Source organism: Triturus cristatus, chromosome 7, assembly GCF_964204655.1.
Source record: "Triturus cristatus chromosome 7, aTriCri1.1, whole genome shotgun sequence".
NCBI lineage: Eukaryota > Metazoa > Chordata > Amphibia > Caudata > Salamandridae > Triturus > Triturus cristatus.
Window position 1 is genome coordinate 1,215,682,522 of NC_140590.1, and position 18,160 is coordinate 1,215,700,681.

At 42.0% G+C, this 18,160-nt stretch overlaps 1 protein-coding gene across 1 annotated transcript in view; it reads right to left on the reverse strand.

Moving 5' to 3' along the window:
* Positions 1-10,957: 10,957 nt before the first annotated feature.
* Positions 10,958-18,160, reverse strand: part of LOC146811643 (uncharacterized) — a 132,255-nt gene continuing 125,052 nt past the window's right edge. The window contains 2 exon segments of the mRNA XM_085618611.1: positions 10,958-14,113; positions 14,116-17,414. Coding sequence (XP_085474737.1) covers positions 14,069-14,113; positions 14,116-17,391 — 3,321 coding nt within the window. The 5' untranslated portion in view covers positions 17,392-17,414 and the 3' untranslated portion in view covers positions 10,958-14,068.

Below are 18,160 nucleotides of genomic sequence, written 5' to 3' on the forward strand. Positions count from 1 at the left end.
ACTGGGTATAAGTACTGGGACTCTGACCCCACCAACTCAGAACACTTCAGGGATGGAGGACATTCTACAAGGAAGGACTGCTGTGCTGCCAGGAGGGACTACCACTTTGCTGAACTGATTTGCTGTGTTGGCCTGCTGCTTCTTACCTGGGAGTGAGAAGGATTGGACCTGCTCTCTACATCCTAGAACCTAAGTTTCTCCAAGGGCTTGTTGGCTTGCCTCCTGTTGATCAAGTCTCAGCGATATCAAAGACTTAAATTTCATCTTCAATCGAGCACCAGGACTTTACTTACTGCAAGTCTTGCATTGCCAATTGGTGCCAATACAGTCCAGGGCCCTTGGAAGTGAGTTTAAAGTGCTGCAGGTGCAAGAACCTGCACAGCGACGACCCTGCGCGGGCCAGAACCAATGTATCGTCTGCTGCAAGATCGGAGTCGATGCATCACCACTGCTGCAAGGACTGGGACTGGTGCATCATACTCTGAACTGCTGCATCGCCTCTGGAATCATTGCTTCGTAACATCGCCCCTCTAGTGTGAATTTACCTGGCACATTGCATTTAGAACCGTTGCACTCCGTCCACGGAACCGACAAACATGCATGGGGATCATCAACGCATCGCTCGACTACACCCTGCATTTTGTACTGCAACAAGGATTAAGGTACTTTGCTCAGTGGGCCCGGTTAGCCTGCGTTCCATCACAGTTGGTGTAAACTCTTGACTTAGTCCCAGTCCAGCGCTACCGTCCTTAACTCCTTACGCACTATTTGCTCCTATGTGCTATTTTGACACTTATTCTTTAAAAATGCATATCTTCACTGATACTTACTGGATTTTGTTGTTTTGGCCTTGTGTTGTTCAGAATAAAATAATCTAATTTTCTAAACTGGTGTGGAGTCTTTTGTGGTGTTTTCACTGTGTTACTTTGTGTGTTGTGCACAAATACTTTACACATTGCCTCTTAGTTAAGCCGGTCTGCTCTGTGGCTACCAGAGGGTGAGCACAGATTAATTTAGAGTGTTACTGACTTACCCTGACTAGGATTGGGGTTCCTGCTTGGACAGATCGCATGCATCTGCCAATCAGAAACCCAGTTTCTAACACAGTCACCTTGTATGATATGCGGACATGTGAACGTCATTTTTTTGTGTGCTTTTGGCTTGTTAACTCTAAAAATACTCAATATAGTGGAAATTCAGGGCGGTTTGTTCAGTGTAGCCTTGAGACTGTGTGGGTTCAATAGCAGTTCAAGCTTGATGATTGAACACAGGAATCAAAAGGAATTTGCAGAAATTCCCTTCAATAGTCCAATGAACAAGATTGTCATTTGGAAAGGGATGACGGCCGCGGAGCTCCACGCCGCGTAGCCGTAGGTGATCGAAGCCCCACCCCCCCGGCAATGGTGGATTGAATCGGACTGAGATCGGGTGCAGGACGTCGGCGCTCTCGCTCCTTTTTGATGTTTGGAGAGCGCGGGCCGAAGTGGATTAAGCAGGCAGTTCGGGGCAGAGAATTGTCATATTCTTTCTCCGTTCTTTGATGTTAATAACGGAGCTGTTAACAACAACTGACCTTTCTTAGAGTCTTTTTTCACCCGAACTCTGCTCGAATGGAGGCTGCCAGGTGTGGATAAGAGCCGGCTGGAGGTAAGGAGAGGCAGGTAATAAGTCTGTGGCAGTGGTGGACACCCGTATTCTTGCGTGCAATAGCATTTTGCAGCAACAGCAATACAATACTGAACTTGGACATTTTTTTTCACAAAATTACCAACGTTTTGGCATGCTGTATTTCTTGCTTTAGTTAATACAGATTTGGCTCCACTGGTTTTTAAAATTTTCTTTTTTTTTACTGCCTCTCCGTGCCTCTTTATGCCCTGTTTTTAGCTGGTAACAGTCTAGCTTTTTTTTTTTGAGGCTCCATCTGCCTCATTTTTTCGACCTGACCCCACCCTTTTGAACTTTATTCCTTATAGCGCCATATAACTATCCTAAGGGCTACAAGAAGTGGCAAGGCGGCACCCCTGGTTGGAATTGCAACTAGAATGGGGAAATTGCTTAATGCCCGCCTTAAGGTGAAAACTCGCCGTGCTCAGGTCAAGGAGATAAAGGAAACTGCTAGATTGGCCTGTAAAGAAAGCGCTCCAAATTTGCTTGACCCTGATTCGACCTTTGAGAGTTCTGAGGAAGAGGTTCCATCCTCTGCTCTACCTCTGGATCAGAATGGTTTAACGGATGTGGCTGATGAAAATACAGCTACAGTTATGCCTGGATTCACTCCACAAGACATCTCGGGGTCCGAAGCTCCTAAAAAAGTGAGAGTAACAAAAGAAGCCAAACAATTTTCTTTATTTTTGAAAAAAGCAACTCTGCAGTCTCCGTCTCCGGGCTTTAGCTCTGGCCCCAAGCTCTCTAAGGAACCTTCTAAGCAATCCTCGGCTGCTATTTCTTCTTCAGCGTTAGCAACACCAGCAGCAGCATTGATAGCTGGCTCCATTGGCCCCATTGCAATCACAGAAACATTTCTGGAGCAAATATCCAATCCAAATGAGTCAATATCCCTAACTCTCCCGATTGCTCAGACAGGCCGACAAGTGGGGCATTTAGGAATCATGGGAATTTCGGAAAATACTGATGTATCAGATTCAGAATCGATTACTACTATATCTAATACCTCCAGTACAATACTTACTTCCCAAGTTGAGTCATCAATCCAGGTCCAGGCCCAGGCCCCTTCACAAGAGCCTGCAGTCTTAGCAGGTACGATCTCTTCTGAGAGGATTTTTGAAGGGAGCATCGCTTCTGCTGTGGACCCTCCCCAGATTATCATTAGCCCCAATTTGGAACCTGCTGGGGATTTTCAGATAAGTATTAAAGATATGTTGAACTTAATTCTGGAGGAGGTCCGTGAGCTGAAAAGAACTCAGAAAGCTGAACTTGCCTCTCTTCATAAACGCCTAGAGAATATCGAAGGCACAATGTAAATCCTTCCAATGAAATTGCAGGAGGCAGAGGCTAGGATTTCCGCCTTAGAGGACCAGTTGACCATCGTAAGGGGAGAAGCCAAAGCGGCGGCTAAATGTAACCATACCCTTGAGCATAAACTAGAGGAGATAGAAAATTACTCCCGGAGGGCTAATCTCCGAATAGTGGGAATTCCGGAAGGAATTGAGGGCTCTCAAACCCTGCAGTGGGTGGACTCATTTATTAAACAAAAGGTCATCCCAGAGTTTGAAGGTGACCTTACCATCACCAGGGCTCATCGTGTTCCTGCCCGCCCATTCCCGAATTCTACGGTACCACGGACAATTTTATTAAATTTTGCAGACTATCGCATAAAAGAGAGGATATTGTCTAAAGCAGTCCGGCAGAGACAATTCCCAGTGAATGAAACTGCAAAATGTCGAATTTTTTCAGATATGTCTGCTGTGGCGGCGCGTAGAAGGAAAGAATTTGTAAAGATCCTCAATTTATTTAAAGCAAATGGGGCGCAAGCATCTATTGCCCAGCAGTCTAAATTGAAGGTTCTGGTTAAGGGCACATTTTTTATGTTTTCTGATTTGGATGAAGCCCAGAAATTACTAAAAGAAATTTCGCAGGGCTCTGGGATTTAGGGAAAGATTCTGCTTAGTATTACAATCATTTGGGCTGGGGCACTGTGGGGTTTCGGGGGGCTAAGCGACAGCTTTCTATGGCTTCATTTATTGATGGCCTCTTTTAAGGCTATGTTGGGTGCTTTGATCTGGATGAGGCCCAGGAACTACTGATAGAGATTTTGTAGGGTTCTGGGACTTGAATTTAAATATTAGTTATTATTATCATGATAGTTTGTGGGGCCACCTAAAGTTGTGTTTTTCCTTTTTTTCTGCCCCTGTTCTCTCGGAAGTCAAGGGGTTAAGGTGTCCTCTTAACTATAATTGATCTTAATTGGTTTTTTTTGTCACTTGATTCATATAGTGTGGTCATGCCTCAATATGTTTCAATATATTTGATAAAATTGAGAATTGCTGGGGGGGGGGGGGATAGTGGGTTGCTCACTCGGGTGTAATTACATGACACCCATATTGGAGGGGGGGTGAAATGTGGTTAGCGTGGTTGGTGGGGTGGTTCCACATTTTTGGGGAGGGGGGTATACGGGCTGGGATGTGAGTATGGGGAAAAAAATGAAGTCTGTTTATTGCAAATGCATTTATGTCCTATAAATGTATATTTGAGTTTGACTCTGGGCAGGATATGTATTGGGTGTTGGTTCTGGTTAGGTTTAATCTATGGCTAGTAAACAATTGCTAAGGGTGGTTTCTTTTAATGTGAATGGTCTAAACAATCAAACAAAAATGCGGGCAATTGAATCATGGATTAAAACAGAAAACCCGGCAGTGATATTTCTACAAGAGACCCATATACCAACTGTAAAATTGCCAGATTTTTCTATGTTTAGGTCTTGGGCAGTTTATAGGGGATTCTCTTCATCTTCTGCTTCCCATAGGGGGGCAGCAATATTCTTAAATAAAACTTTTCAGGCGGAGGTTCTTAATTTTGAGAAAGATCAACCAGGCCGCTGGTGCTGGGTTACCTGTATGCTTAGACAAAGCCAGAGACCAATTACTTTTGTTAGTATATATGCCCCAGTTGAGGACAACCCTAAGATTTATGAGGATTTATTTCAGTCCTTAATGCAGGTTTCTGGTGATCTGATCGTGGGGGGCGATTTTAATCTCTTAATGAATACCAAAATAGACTCATCAGTGCAGGCCAAACGGCAGTTGAAACCTAAATTTTTTAGAACCCTACAACATTATGATAGAACCCTAGATCTACAGGGTTCCTGGCGCGCCGCCTTTCCTGTCAAAATAGCATATACGTGCTGGTCAGGTAGATTCCGTACCTCTTCACGGATTGATTTTTTTCTGGTCTCCCTGAGGCTGTGTTTCAACCAGCAGAGATTCCTACATAATGGTTTCTCTGATCATGCAATGTTGGTGCTTGAGGTGCAGCTAGGAGACTGTGTTAGTTCACCTAAACGTTGGTCGTTGAATAGACAATATTTTAATGAAGAGGCTTGGGTGGGTTTTATTGGGACGGAGTTAAGGAATTTTTACTATGAAATAGTGACTCTGCACCTGTGAGCGTGGTATGGGATGCACTTAAGGCCTTTATTCGGGGGCTAATTATTGGTAAAGATGCCGAAATTGTAAAAAAAGTTAGGGAACATAAGAGAATTTTGGAACAGAAAATCCAAACCTCCTATGCCGCATTTCTTAAGAACCCCTCTGCGCTTAATCAGCGCCAGTTCGATCAGGCCAAGCGGGAACTTAGTGCTAACTACCACGCTCAGAGTGAAGGTTCCTCTCAACAACTGCATCAAAAAATCTATGAGGAAAGCAATTTTACCGGTAGGTTTTTAGCTTGGCAAGCCGGGGAGCAAGCTGCTATAAATCAAATTAATGCACTGAAATGCCCTGCAACTACCCTGTGTACAGATGACCCAGCCAAAATTGGGGAAATAATGCTACGGCATTATGTGTCTATTTACGGCCAACAACAGACGGTGGATATGACATTATTAGAAAGCCTCTTACAGAAAAACGAATTACCCACGCTTTCAGGTTTAGAAAAATTATCGATGGCAAGCCCCTTTACTATGGAAGAGTTGGAGGGAGTCATTAAGAATCTCCCAAGCGGCAAGGCCTGTGGCTCGGATGGGTATCCACCTGAATTTTAAAAAATCTTTTTTAGCTCATTTGCAGAATTTTTTCTTCATTTAATAAATTCTTTATTGGAGGAGGGGGAAATACCAGAGACTTTAGACAGGGTAATATAGTCAGTTTTAAAAAAAAAAGACAAGAACAGCGAGGATCCGAACTCTTACCGCCCGATAACGCTATTAAATTCAGATTATAAAATAGTCACCAAATTGTTATCACTTCGGTTTAATCAATATGCGGCGCAACTGATCCATTAGGATCAGAATGGTTTAATTGCTGGTCGACAGCTAGCTACTAATACACACAATTTAACTGAGGCTCTCGACTATTTTGATACACAGAGGATACCCGCATTAGTCCTTTTATTAGACGCAGAGAAGGCTTTTGACCTCGTTGTGTGGGAGGCATTGTTCAGGATTTTAGATTATTTTGGTATTCCTCCCAAGATCATGACCTTGATTCATAATCTATATAATAATGCTGAAGCTAATGTCATTATTAATACGTTGGTGATTGGGCGGGTCACAGTAAAAAGGGGCACAAGACAGGGGTGCCCTTTATCGTCGGTTTTATTTTCTTTTTTTATCGAACCTTTGGCGATAGCAATAAGGAACTGTGCCGATATCTATCCCCCATTTCCATCTATGGCGAAGCTGAAATTATAGGATGACGACATAATGCTTATTATTAAGCCAGAGATAGAGGTTCAGGCTAAAGTTTTTCAGCTTTTTGAAGAGTACGAGGCTTTAGGTGGGTACCGCATTAATAAAAGAAAAACTGAAATTTTACAATGTGGCGGAGCGAGCTGGGATCTGCACCCTGATATTCTTCCCTGTGTTAACACCAAACCTAAAAGATATCTGGGGGTATATTTCTCTGAAAAAGTTAGTTATTTATACCATCTAAATTTCACACCGCTCCTTTGAAAAATTCAGGCCTTGTTTTTACGCTGGCACTCTCTCCCTTTATCCATTCTGGGTTGCGTGGCCTTGATTAAAATGTCTGTTCTCCCTCTGTTTAATTTTTTGTTCTCAACTATCCCATGCATTTTATCAGGTTCATTTTTCACCCAAGTAGAATCAATGTTTACAGCTTTCCTTTGGGCTAAAAAGCAATCTCGTATTGCACTTCGCACTTTATATGAAGAAGTGGAACAAGGAGGTTTAGCTCTTCCGAATCTCAGGGATTATTATTATGCTTAATTTGCACAATATTTATCTAGATTTAAACCTGAATTACTGTCAAACTTTTTTATCAATAGTTTTGTGGATCTTATGTGTAAGGAAAGTCAGATTCACTCCCCTCTCTCAATTTTCAAATCTCCCAAATTGGTTCGCTATAAGGGTCTCCATTGGTTTTTTAAGAAACGACAAGCACTTTATAAAAGATACTTCATTCCTGTAATTAATTCAGCCTCCTTATTATCCAGCATTCTACCATTAGCAGGAATTGCGCAATCGTCAGAACTTTCTGCAAAATGGGCTTCGGTAGGTTTTTGTAAGGTCTCAGACTTTCTGAGGAATGGAGGATGGCTGACTTTGACTGAAATGTCGCAAGTAATTACTAATGATTTTATTCTTCTAGGGTCATATAATGTCCACCTTAAATTTCTTGTTGAGCTAGATGCTTCTCAAATTGCCAAACAACATCAATTGGTTACTGAACTCCTAGAGGATACTTCTGGTAGGAATCCCGGGATATGGAAAAAAAGTTTAGCCTCAACTATGGGATTGGATCTAGGACAAAAGGCAATTAAAAAATGGAAGGACCATGAAGATTTCGAGATCTCTGTTAATTTATGGTCGGCCGTTAATAAATTGAATTTTGGCACATTAAGAGGGGCGAATTGGCGAAGGATGTTGTTTTTTAGTAAATGGCAACTTTACCGAACCCCTCTTTCCCTTTCAAAAATGTATGCCAATCATTCAGCAAATTGCTTCCGCTGTAATATCCATCCCTCAGCCAATTGGTCGCATATTATGCTGCAATGTTCTAAGATTCAGAAGTATTGGGAGGACATTTTTTGTTATTTGGAAACTGAATGTTGTATCCAATTAGCAATGAATGATTTGTTAATCATTTTCGGTTTTGACCCAGACCATTCTATCTGCGATCAATTGGTAACATTTTTATACATTTCAATGGCGGTAGCTAGATCATTGCTATTGCAAAGGTGGCGTACTGATTTGATTCCCTCTGCCCTGGAGTGGGTCCATAAAATGCAAGCGGTTAGAAGAAGTGAACGTATTTATGCACTTCGGGTGGGGGGCCTTAGGAAGTTTGAAAAAATCTGGGGCACATATTTTGATTAAGTTTCGGAGAGGTTATTGTCTTCTTTTGAATGTATTTTTCCCTGATATTTATGTGCTTTAGGTAATCTCTGTGATATTTATACATTTCTGAAATTTAATGACATGCCTGATTGTAACTCTCTTTTATTAAATGGGCATTTCTGATCTTAATGTATTTAATGTAGTGCAATAATTATGGACTTCAATAAAAAATGTAATTAAAAAAATAAAACAAAATAGTCCTAGATGACATCCTGGTTCACCCCTTGGAAAGGATGTGCTTGCACAGCCGCTCTACGACTTGGGGAGTTCTTCTGCTCCGAAATCACTTATTCAAGTAATATGTTAAATGAAATTAAGAACACATGAATGGGAATGTAATCGCATATCTCCCAGTTTGAAATCGAGGATAGGCAAGCAAACTGCATACCAGTGATTAGACCTGACAGCCTAAGGGTAGTCTTCCCCCAATTTCTTTGCCTTTCACCTCCATTTTTGCTGATCTCGTTTTCGTTGCCCTTATGACTGTGTGCACTTTACCACTGTTAACCAGTGCTAAGGTATGTGCACTCTATCCTGTTAACATGGAAAAATTGGCTGACACCCAATTGGCATATTTAATTTACTTGTAAGTCCCTAGTTAAGCAGTACTAGAGGTACCCAGAGCCTGTAAATTAAATGCTACTATTGGACATAAAGCAGATTGTGCAACCCACTTAAGTAGTCCTTTAAACATGTCTCAGGCCTGCTATTGCAGCTTGTGTGTGCAGTTAAACTGCCATTTCAACCTGGCAAAAGGCTACAGCTTTACGTTTAATGCATATGTCACCCCTAGGGTAGGCTCTAAACAGCTCTTAAGGCAGGATGCAGTGTATCTAAAAGGCTGGACATGCACTTTTATATTTTCATGTCCTGGTAGTAAAAAACGACTTCATTTGTTTTTTACTACTGCAAAACCTACCTCTCCCATAGGATAACATTGGGTTAACATATTACATTTAATAAGTGATAACTTTCAATTGGGGGGAATGTTGAGTTTGGTGTCTAACACATTGTAATCTAAAGCCCTCTTTAAAGATAAAGTCAAATTTTAAGTCAAAATTCTGAAAATGCCACAATTTGAAAATTGCAATTTTCTTGTCCCAACCATTTGGTGTCTTATGCCTTTATCCTGAATCACATAACTAGGTGTAGCTAGCAGTTGGTCTTTGTGTATTGCTCCCAGACATTGAAACAAAGGGCCATAGGTGTTGTCAGGATGGGCCACCTCTGACTTGATGAGGGGGTGAAGCTGTCAGCTACCACGCTTGCACATCACAAAGGACCTCCCTGAGCACACTCACAAAGGGTTTGACACTAGTCTTTTGTTTCCACAGATAATCTAGGGCCAGGGCAGGGAGGCAGGAATCCTTTGGGGTGGAAACCTCCAGAACTTTCTCCTACCTCAAACTGGGCAACAGGTATAAATACTAGACACTCAGACCAAACTCTTCAATACACCTCTGGACCTGTGGAAGACTCAGGACTGCTGTGCTGCTATGCAAGAAGGACTGATACTCTGCTACCCTGCTGACGGCGTGAAAGGACTGGAGCTGCATGTTAAACTTCTGACCACCAGAGTCACTCCAAGTGATAGTTGGCTTGCTTCCTGACCAGAGCCTCAGGGAGAGATGGATCCAACCACCTCAAACCCAGTACCTGAACACTGCCTGCGGTAAATCCTACTCCCCCAAATGGGGTCACCCCAGTCCTGGACACTAAGAAGTGGGTCTAAAGGTTCCATGCCAGTCCAGCAGTGGTCCTGTGAGCAGAAGTGATGCAGCACGATGCATCTCTTCGCTACCGCTTCATAACCACTGCAGCGCGACACATCACCGACACCAAAACTCACAACATGCAGTCTCCTCGGAACTGCCGCTGTCTGAAGCATCCATGATGCAGGCCATCACATCGCAAGCATCTTGTTGACGTTATCCTCGACCACAACGTAGGATTCTAGTTCACAAACCCTGCAACTTCTCTGGAACAGCTGGTGCGCGAAGCATCTTCAACACAGAACTTCGCAGAGCAAGCCCATTGTCAACGCCATCCTGGCCAACAACGCAGGACCTCGCATCTCAGCTCCTCGGAACTGCTAATGCCTGACATATCCTCGACGTGGGATCTTGGAACGCTGCGCAACCAGGATTTAAGGTAGTTTTGTTCAGCGGGCCTAACTGGGTCCCTGTATTCGGGCTGCATCAATCGGAGTCAGCCTGTACTTGCGACTTTGTCATGGTCCCGCATGACCAGATAACCACAGTTGGCGCCTTGTGTTTTTAGACACTATTTTTACTTTAAAGAAACTGTACTTAAATTGTGGGGGAGTTTTCTTGTGTTGCGTTGTCACTTTATTACTGTTTAAATTGCTGTATAGTTTACACATTGCCTCCAAATTAAGCCTGACTACTTTGAGTTAAGCTACCGGAGGGTTAAGCACAGGTTAATTTGGAGTTTGCTTGTGTTACAACCAGAAAGAGATTATGGTTGCTGCTTAAGTAGGGTTTTACCCCCCTCAACTAGTGATCCAATTTCCAACACCAGTCTACCACATTCTTTTTGGGGTCTGACTGAAAAGGAACAGCACCTAGAACAAGTATGCATTGGAAGAATTTGCCAAGGAACTGCTTGCAACTTTTGAAAACAGACTTGCATCACCAGCGTCTCAGACTTGGGCACATGCAGGTTTGAGAAAGTGAACAAAAGTGTTTCGGAACCTTTCCGGCCTGGGTAGCTCTTCCACGAGTCTAGCGAGAATGGTTTTAGAGTGAAAGTGTCACGGCCCCAACCTTATTATATTTACTGGATTACATTCACTCTCTGTGATGGTCACACTGTTTAGAGCATGTCACCAAAGCATGATTTTCACCATTTTATTCTAGAGACTTTATACATTTAAAGCAGCACCACAAAAAGAAAAACACATTTTATATTTATCTTTTTTTAATTCTAAAACCAAAGGTAGTGACACTAGGAATTAGATACATAGAGCTATCTTCTAGGGAAATACCCAAGTCACATTAAGATGGAGCAGCAATGGTGAGTGGACATCTTGGTATCCTTGTATATTCTCAGATGACAGGCACTTACCTGTCATTATGGCTGATGGTGGCATCCTAGGGTAGTCATTTTGAGAATACACTGTATTACAGCTTTAAAAGGATCACAATACTGGATAGCAGACGGGGTGCTCTGAGGAAACTCGGAAAAGTGCTCTAATCTCATCTATTCTGAATCCTTTCCCCTTCCACCGATACTTGTTTCCATGACAGCGCGGAGATGCCCCCAGGTGATTTGTGCGCAATAATAAATATAAATAACATAACATTCCCTAACTGGACAGGAGGTGAATGCTCGATATGCAGTCTGCCCTAGCCATGTTTGTGTCAGGGCACTATAACCTTGGTCTAAGGTGAAGAGCAGCCCAAGGCTCAAGGCACCACACCGAATGAGTGTCTTCACATGCCAAAAGAAAGGCTCATGTACTTACAAACATTGTTTCATTTCTGGGATGAAATCCAGCCATCAGCCACAAGTACAAAACAGTAAATAAACTAAGAAGTAAATAAATTAAATAGCTCTAAAACATATAAAACTGTATGTCACCGAAAATACAAGTGGTGTGCATTTCTAAATAACCCATCACAAACAATGTCTAGCCATTTTAACTCTTGGAAGCCTACTGAAATCACTGATCAAAAAACATGATTCTACAATCCAGGTTAAGCAGCATCAGAACCAAGCGTAAGAGCGCAAGTGGTGTCATTTTCAGGCCACAGAACTGAATTAGGGTAGAACCTACCCCCCTTACCTAATTTACAAGTTGATCAAATAAAGCACTAAGTTTGGTGATAGAATAGTCTATAATTTATTAACCAAAAGACTATTAAGTTTATGGCGTGTCCTATGTAAAAGATCAGCAATAAAGTACTCCTAGATAATTGTACAAACAGGAAGCAACCTGGATGTTTCATACAGCAATCATTTAGATAACTACAACATTCAGCACAAAAATGATTTAATATCAGTTTCAAACAAGACCTCGCAAGCTAGCACTAGAACAGCAAGTACAAGAAAAAAGTAAATGAGTAAAATGTTCTAGGTAGTTATGTTTACCTAGGTTTACACCCCCATGTCCTCAGATATTTCATCTATCACCTGCAAGATTACTTTAGCATGCCTCAGGAGGCCACACGATGAGAATACATCTTAAGTCACTTCTGGCCCCTAAAACGAAATGTTGTCCTTTTAACTCAGCAATGTATTTTAGATTAAACACGATCAAATGGCCAGCAATCACTCTGCTCTAAAGTAACGTATTCTTTGAGAAAGTGGACCATAGTCTCTTCTTCTCACCCAAAATGTGTCTTATCACAGCTGGCTTTGTGTACATTACTAAAAGAACACACTGTGGGGCAGATTTACTTACATTTCACACAACGCAATGCAGCAAGGCAACTTGCAGCGCTGCGTGAAAGGGAGACAGCAGAATTGTGCCATATTTACCAAGATATGCACATTCCTTTGGTCTCCTAGCACTGGCGCACTGTGTGCTGCCTAGCGCCAAAACAGGCACAATTGTGCCATGGTACCTGCGTTATGCAGATTATTTTTGCTGGAAAGAACACCTACGTGCACAAAAACAATCATTACATTTCTGTGCAAAAGGAAAATAATGGGTAGAAATAAAGATATTTCTCCGCGCTATCCCTCACTGGGAAAGGAGTAGCATTTTGACGCATTGCCTGATTTTCAAGTCTTAGTAAGGCTGGAAATGGACCCAAATCCCTGGATGGATGAATGGGAACGCCCATGCTCCACTTATGGAACGTCTTCCCAACGCACCAAAGCACCTTTGCGTGCAAAGCCACACAAAGGTGCTTTGCATGGCTTAGTAAATCCTAAATAAGGACTTGCGTTGCCGTGTGACTACTTGCATCATAAAGGACATCACAAGTTCCCATTAAATCTTGGCCAGGTTTTTTTAATATGATGGGTCCATCAAAGTCTATGGAGTAAATTTCTCACAAGACCAAAGAAGCCAATCATGCCTTACTGACAGGAACATCTCCCAAGTTAGGTTGAAGGACATCAAGTTCGTTTGTCCACTTACAGGAGATTTGCAGGAACAATGTGAGGATTTTTACAATGTTAGACTGCCTCAGGGCAAACCATATGTATAACTTGCATGGGCAAACTGTCACCAACTATTTGCAACAAATAGTCTTGCTCAACAACCAGCTCTCAAAACAATCATCAAAAACATGGTTTCTTAGAACAAATCCTCCTTATTTAGGTTTTACGTGAAAGGTGGTTGCAGCATTAATGGGAACCATACTGTGTACTAAACTTACTTCAAGGGTTTGAGCTAGCCTTCTTCAACCTTTGGCTTCTTTTGCTCCAGAAAAGTCAGCCCTGGTTTGAGACAATGTCAGCCACATAGTTGAGTATTTCAATCTCACAGTTTTTCTATTGGCTGTTTAGGGGTGTCTTTTGCCTCCATTAGTATGCATGAAGAAAAATGTTATAGTCAGTGAAAGTAGACTGGGAGCGTGTTCTGATTAAAGCGTCTGAAAAATGTATGCAATCGAAAGAAAGCAACCCATTTTTCTGTACCATCCACTTTTTCAGATGCTTTTCTCCGAGCTCACAACCCAGGACAGCAGCAAACATTGGTAAGGCCAACAGTTTCACATACAAATATCATATCAATTAGCAGTGCCAATGCTTCTTTCTCCATGGACATCAGCAGAGTATTCCTATGTAAAAGGTTCTCTTTTTGTCAGACACTGGTATATCTTCTGAAAAGGACAAAGGCTAACAAGTTACCTGGAGAACATGAAATAGAAACATTTCATAAAATGTTGGCGAGAGCTCATTAAAAGAAAATAAATTTGTTTTTAACCTTTGCCTCCTCATCTACATAAATTTAGACCACACTTCCTCTGGAGTTAACTTTAGACTGTGACAGGACTTGTTTTTAGTCGCAATTTTCACTATCTACATAACAAGTGTTCAGATAGAGGACATATTTGTTTATTCCTTGTTTTTTAGTGGAGGTGCTGATGAAGATTTGATGGGATAGGTATATCTGTAGGTTCACCCTTGACTGTTGGCAGAAGTGCAGATGGAGGACTTGGACTCAGTGTCCTGTTAGTCTCTTCCTTTACCGTAAATGGAGGTGCCATTGGAGTAGCTAGGATCGGTGTCTTTGTAGTCTTTTCCTTTGCTGTTGGCAGAGGAGTCGATGGAGGAGTTGGGAAAGACGCCCTGATAGTTTCCTCCTTGAGTGCTGGTGGAGGGACCAATAAAGAAGTCTGAATAGTTGTCCTGGTAGTCTCATCATTGACTGTTAATGGAGGTGCCAAAGATGGAGACATGGGTGGTGTCTTGGAAGTCTCTTCCTTGACAGCTGGCAAAGGCGTTAATGGAGGAGTTGGGATGGGAGTCTTTATGGTTTCTTCCTTGACTGTTGGTGGCGAGACTGATAAAGGAGGTGTCTTGATAGGCTGCTCCTTGCCTGTTGCTGGAACCGCAGATGGGGGAGCGGAAATAGACAAGGTAGTAATCTCTTCCTTGATTGTTAGTGGTGATGGCGGAGGATACGTAGTAGCAAAAGACTTAAAGATAAATGTAGCAGCTTTTAGGACAACAGGCCGGGAAGTAACATTAGGTGCCTCCAATATCTCCCTCTCCACATTCCTATTAACATTGTTTTTGTCTGTTAATTCAGAACAGATTTTACTTGTGGGCTGTTTTTTCTCCATTGTGCCCCACCTACCACCATCCTCTCTTTCTAAATAGTCATGCGCTTCTTTATTTACACTCTTGACCTTTGGTTTAGAAGCTGGTACATGTTGCATATTGAAGTTTTCAGGCAAGCTTCTCTCCATCTCAGAGTTATTGTCTTTAGGCTGGTGAGTACATCTCTGGTTGACCCGATGCCTTACAAGCTGCGACTTCTGACTAAACGTCTTTCCACACACACCACAGGCATAGGGTCTAGTGTGGACATTATAATGCGCTTGAAGTACTCGCTTTAGATGAAAGCTCTTACCACAAATCTTGCAAGTAAATGGTTTCTCGATTGATGTCTTAAGCTCATTATCAAGACCAGCACACATGTGCATTTTCTGGTGAGCTAAAAAATCTGATTTTAGACGATAGCTTTTATCACACTGAGTGCAGAAGAAACGTTTCTGGGGTCGTGTTAGGAGACCAGTCTTAGGGTTAATTTTACTATGTATTCTCTGGTGGCTTCGAAGATCTGACTTTAAGCTAAAGCTCTTATCACAATGTGCACAATGAAACAGTCTCTGAGTTAGTGCTGGGTTTGTCTCATTCTTAGCATGTTGGTGGACTTTCCGATGATTTAAAAGGTCCGACTTCAGAATAAAACTCTCCTTACACTGTGTGCAAGAAAATGAACTCTGGGTCTTGCTGCCTACCTCAGGGATAGCTTTTCTGTGAGTTCTCTGGTGATTTATAAACTTTGACTGTAAACTAAAGCTCTTGTCACACTGTGTGCAAGAAAACAGTGTCTGAATTGGTGTCACTTCACTGTTAGGAGCAGATTTTGTGTGTGTTCTCTGGTGATTGAAAAGTTGTGACCTTAGGCTAAATTTCTGCTCACACTGGACACAGGGAAAGAGGTTCAGGCTTGGTGCAGAGTCACTGTCGGGGTTAGCGGGCCTATGGATTCTCTGGTGACTTATACATTTTGACTGCAAACTAAAGCTCTTGTCACACTGTGTACAGGAAAACAGTTCCTGGGTTTCAGTCATTTCACAGTTAGGATCAGCATTCGAGTGTGTTCTCTGGTGATTTAAAAGTTCTGATCTTAGACTAAATTTCTGCTCACACTGCATGCAGGAAAATAACTTTTGGCTTGGAGTCGGGTCACTTTCTGGGTCATGGAGCCTATGGATTCTCTGGTGACTTATACATTTTGACTGCAAACTGAAGCTCTTGTCACACTGTGTACAGGAAAACAGTGACTGTGTTTCAGTTATTTCACTGTTAGGTTCAGCATTTGAGTGTGTTTTCCGGTGATTTAAAAGTTCTGACTTTAGACTAAATTCCTGCTCACACTGAGCACAGGAAAATAGCTTTTGCCTTGGTGACAGTTCACTGTCTGGGTCAGGTGGCCTATGGATTCTCTGGTGACTTATAAATTTTGACTGTAAACTAAAGTTCTTGTCACACTGTGTGCAGGAAAACAGTGTCTGAGTTGGTGCTATTTCATTATTAGGGCTAGCATTCAAATGTGTTCGCTGGTGATTTAAAAGGTCTGATTTTAGACGAAAGGTCTGCTCACACTGCATACAGGGAAACAGCTTTTGGATTACTGCCATTTCACTTCCAGGGTCATCGGGCATATGGATTCGCTGATGTCTTTTAAATTTTGACTGTAAACTAAAGCTCTTGTTACACTGTGTGCAGGAAAACAGTGCCTGAGTTTCAGTAATTTTACTGTTAAGTTCACCATTCTTGTGTAATGCCTGGTGATTTAAAAGTTCAGACTTTAGACTAAAGCTCTTTTCACACTGGGTGCAAAAAAATGAACTTGGGTTTGGAGTTATGTCTTCAGTATGAGGGATTTCTTTCCTATGGGTCCTCAGGTGATTTATAAATTTTGACTGTAAACTAAAGCTCTTGTCACATCGTGTGCAAGAAAACAGTGTCTGGGTTTCAGTAATTTCACTGTCATGATTAGTATTTGTGTGTGTTTTCTGGTGATTTAAAAGTTCTGACATTAGACAAAAGCTCTGGTCACACGTTGTGCAGGAAAATGGTTTATAGGTTAGAGCCAGGTCACTCTCAGGGTCAAAGCGCCAGTGGTCTTTCTGGTGACTAAGAAGATTGGACTTGAAGCTAAAACTCTCACCACACTGTGTGCAGATGAAACTTCTATCACTTTGTAGATTGTCTACGTGGGTTCTCTCATGCCGCTGGAAATTGCCCTTCTGATTGAAACCCTTTTCACAATAAGAGCAGGTGTATGGTTTCTCTCCGGTGTGTATTCTCATGTGCAAAACAAGACGGTTCTTCTGACAGAAGACCTTTTTACACTCAGTACATGGAAACACCCGCTCTCGGGAGTGAACAAGCTGGTGGTGTCTTAGAAGCCTCCTCTTCGCACTAAAGCACTCGCCACAATCTGGACAGGAAAACTGCCTTTCCCCACCATGAGTCCTATGATGATTTAACAGATGGGCCTTCAAAGTGAAGCTTTTGCCACACAATGTACAAGGAAATGGTTTATCTTCAGCGTGGATTTCCTGTTGCAACATAGGAGTTTCCATTTGAGCAAAACTCTCCTCATCGTCTGTGCACAGTTCTTCGTCATTCTCATTCATATTTCAAGTGATTTGTGGGTCAACTGCAAAATGAAAAACAGCAGAAATGTTACATTGTAACTCAATGTCAAAATGGAAACCATCATGAAGAGAATGATGAAAAAACATACAAATTCAGGTTTAGATACTGAAAATGAATTGTATGTATTGGCTTAAGACACAACTACACAGCCATCTTGTACTGGACTTCGTGAGCTTAGAAATGGAGCGAGAAACCCTAAACAAACAATATCCAAAAGAAAATATCAGGGGCCAAACCACTGAAAGGCTCATTGAGACATTTTAATACTAGTAAACAATCTGGGTACTACTACAGCAGGGTAATGGGACAGCCCATCAATGAACATGTACATCAAGCAACAACATCGCAAGCAAGTGGAATACATTGATTACAATTTTCCATTGTTCTTGACATTTGCAAAGTGCGCAATTTACCACTGGTATGTCATCTCAGCGCTTTTAGTACTCTGTAAATGGCTTTCCAAAGGGTGACAAGACCAGAGTCTGGTTCAGGTTGTGGAGATGTACTGTACGAAGATGGCAGTCTGAGCATACCTCTTTTAGGCAACGGTGTCCACTTTAATGACTTGTGAGTGTAAGTTCTTGGTCTTTTGTGAGACTGTAGGAGACTGCCAAATACCTTATGGATCATCTTGTTCTGCACATATGTTCACTGTCTGACAGATGTATGTGTGTAGAAAGCTGGTGACAAATGCTATTAGGTGGCATTAAAATCAGTTCATTGCACATTTGACTTTGTTGATGTATG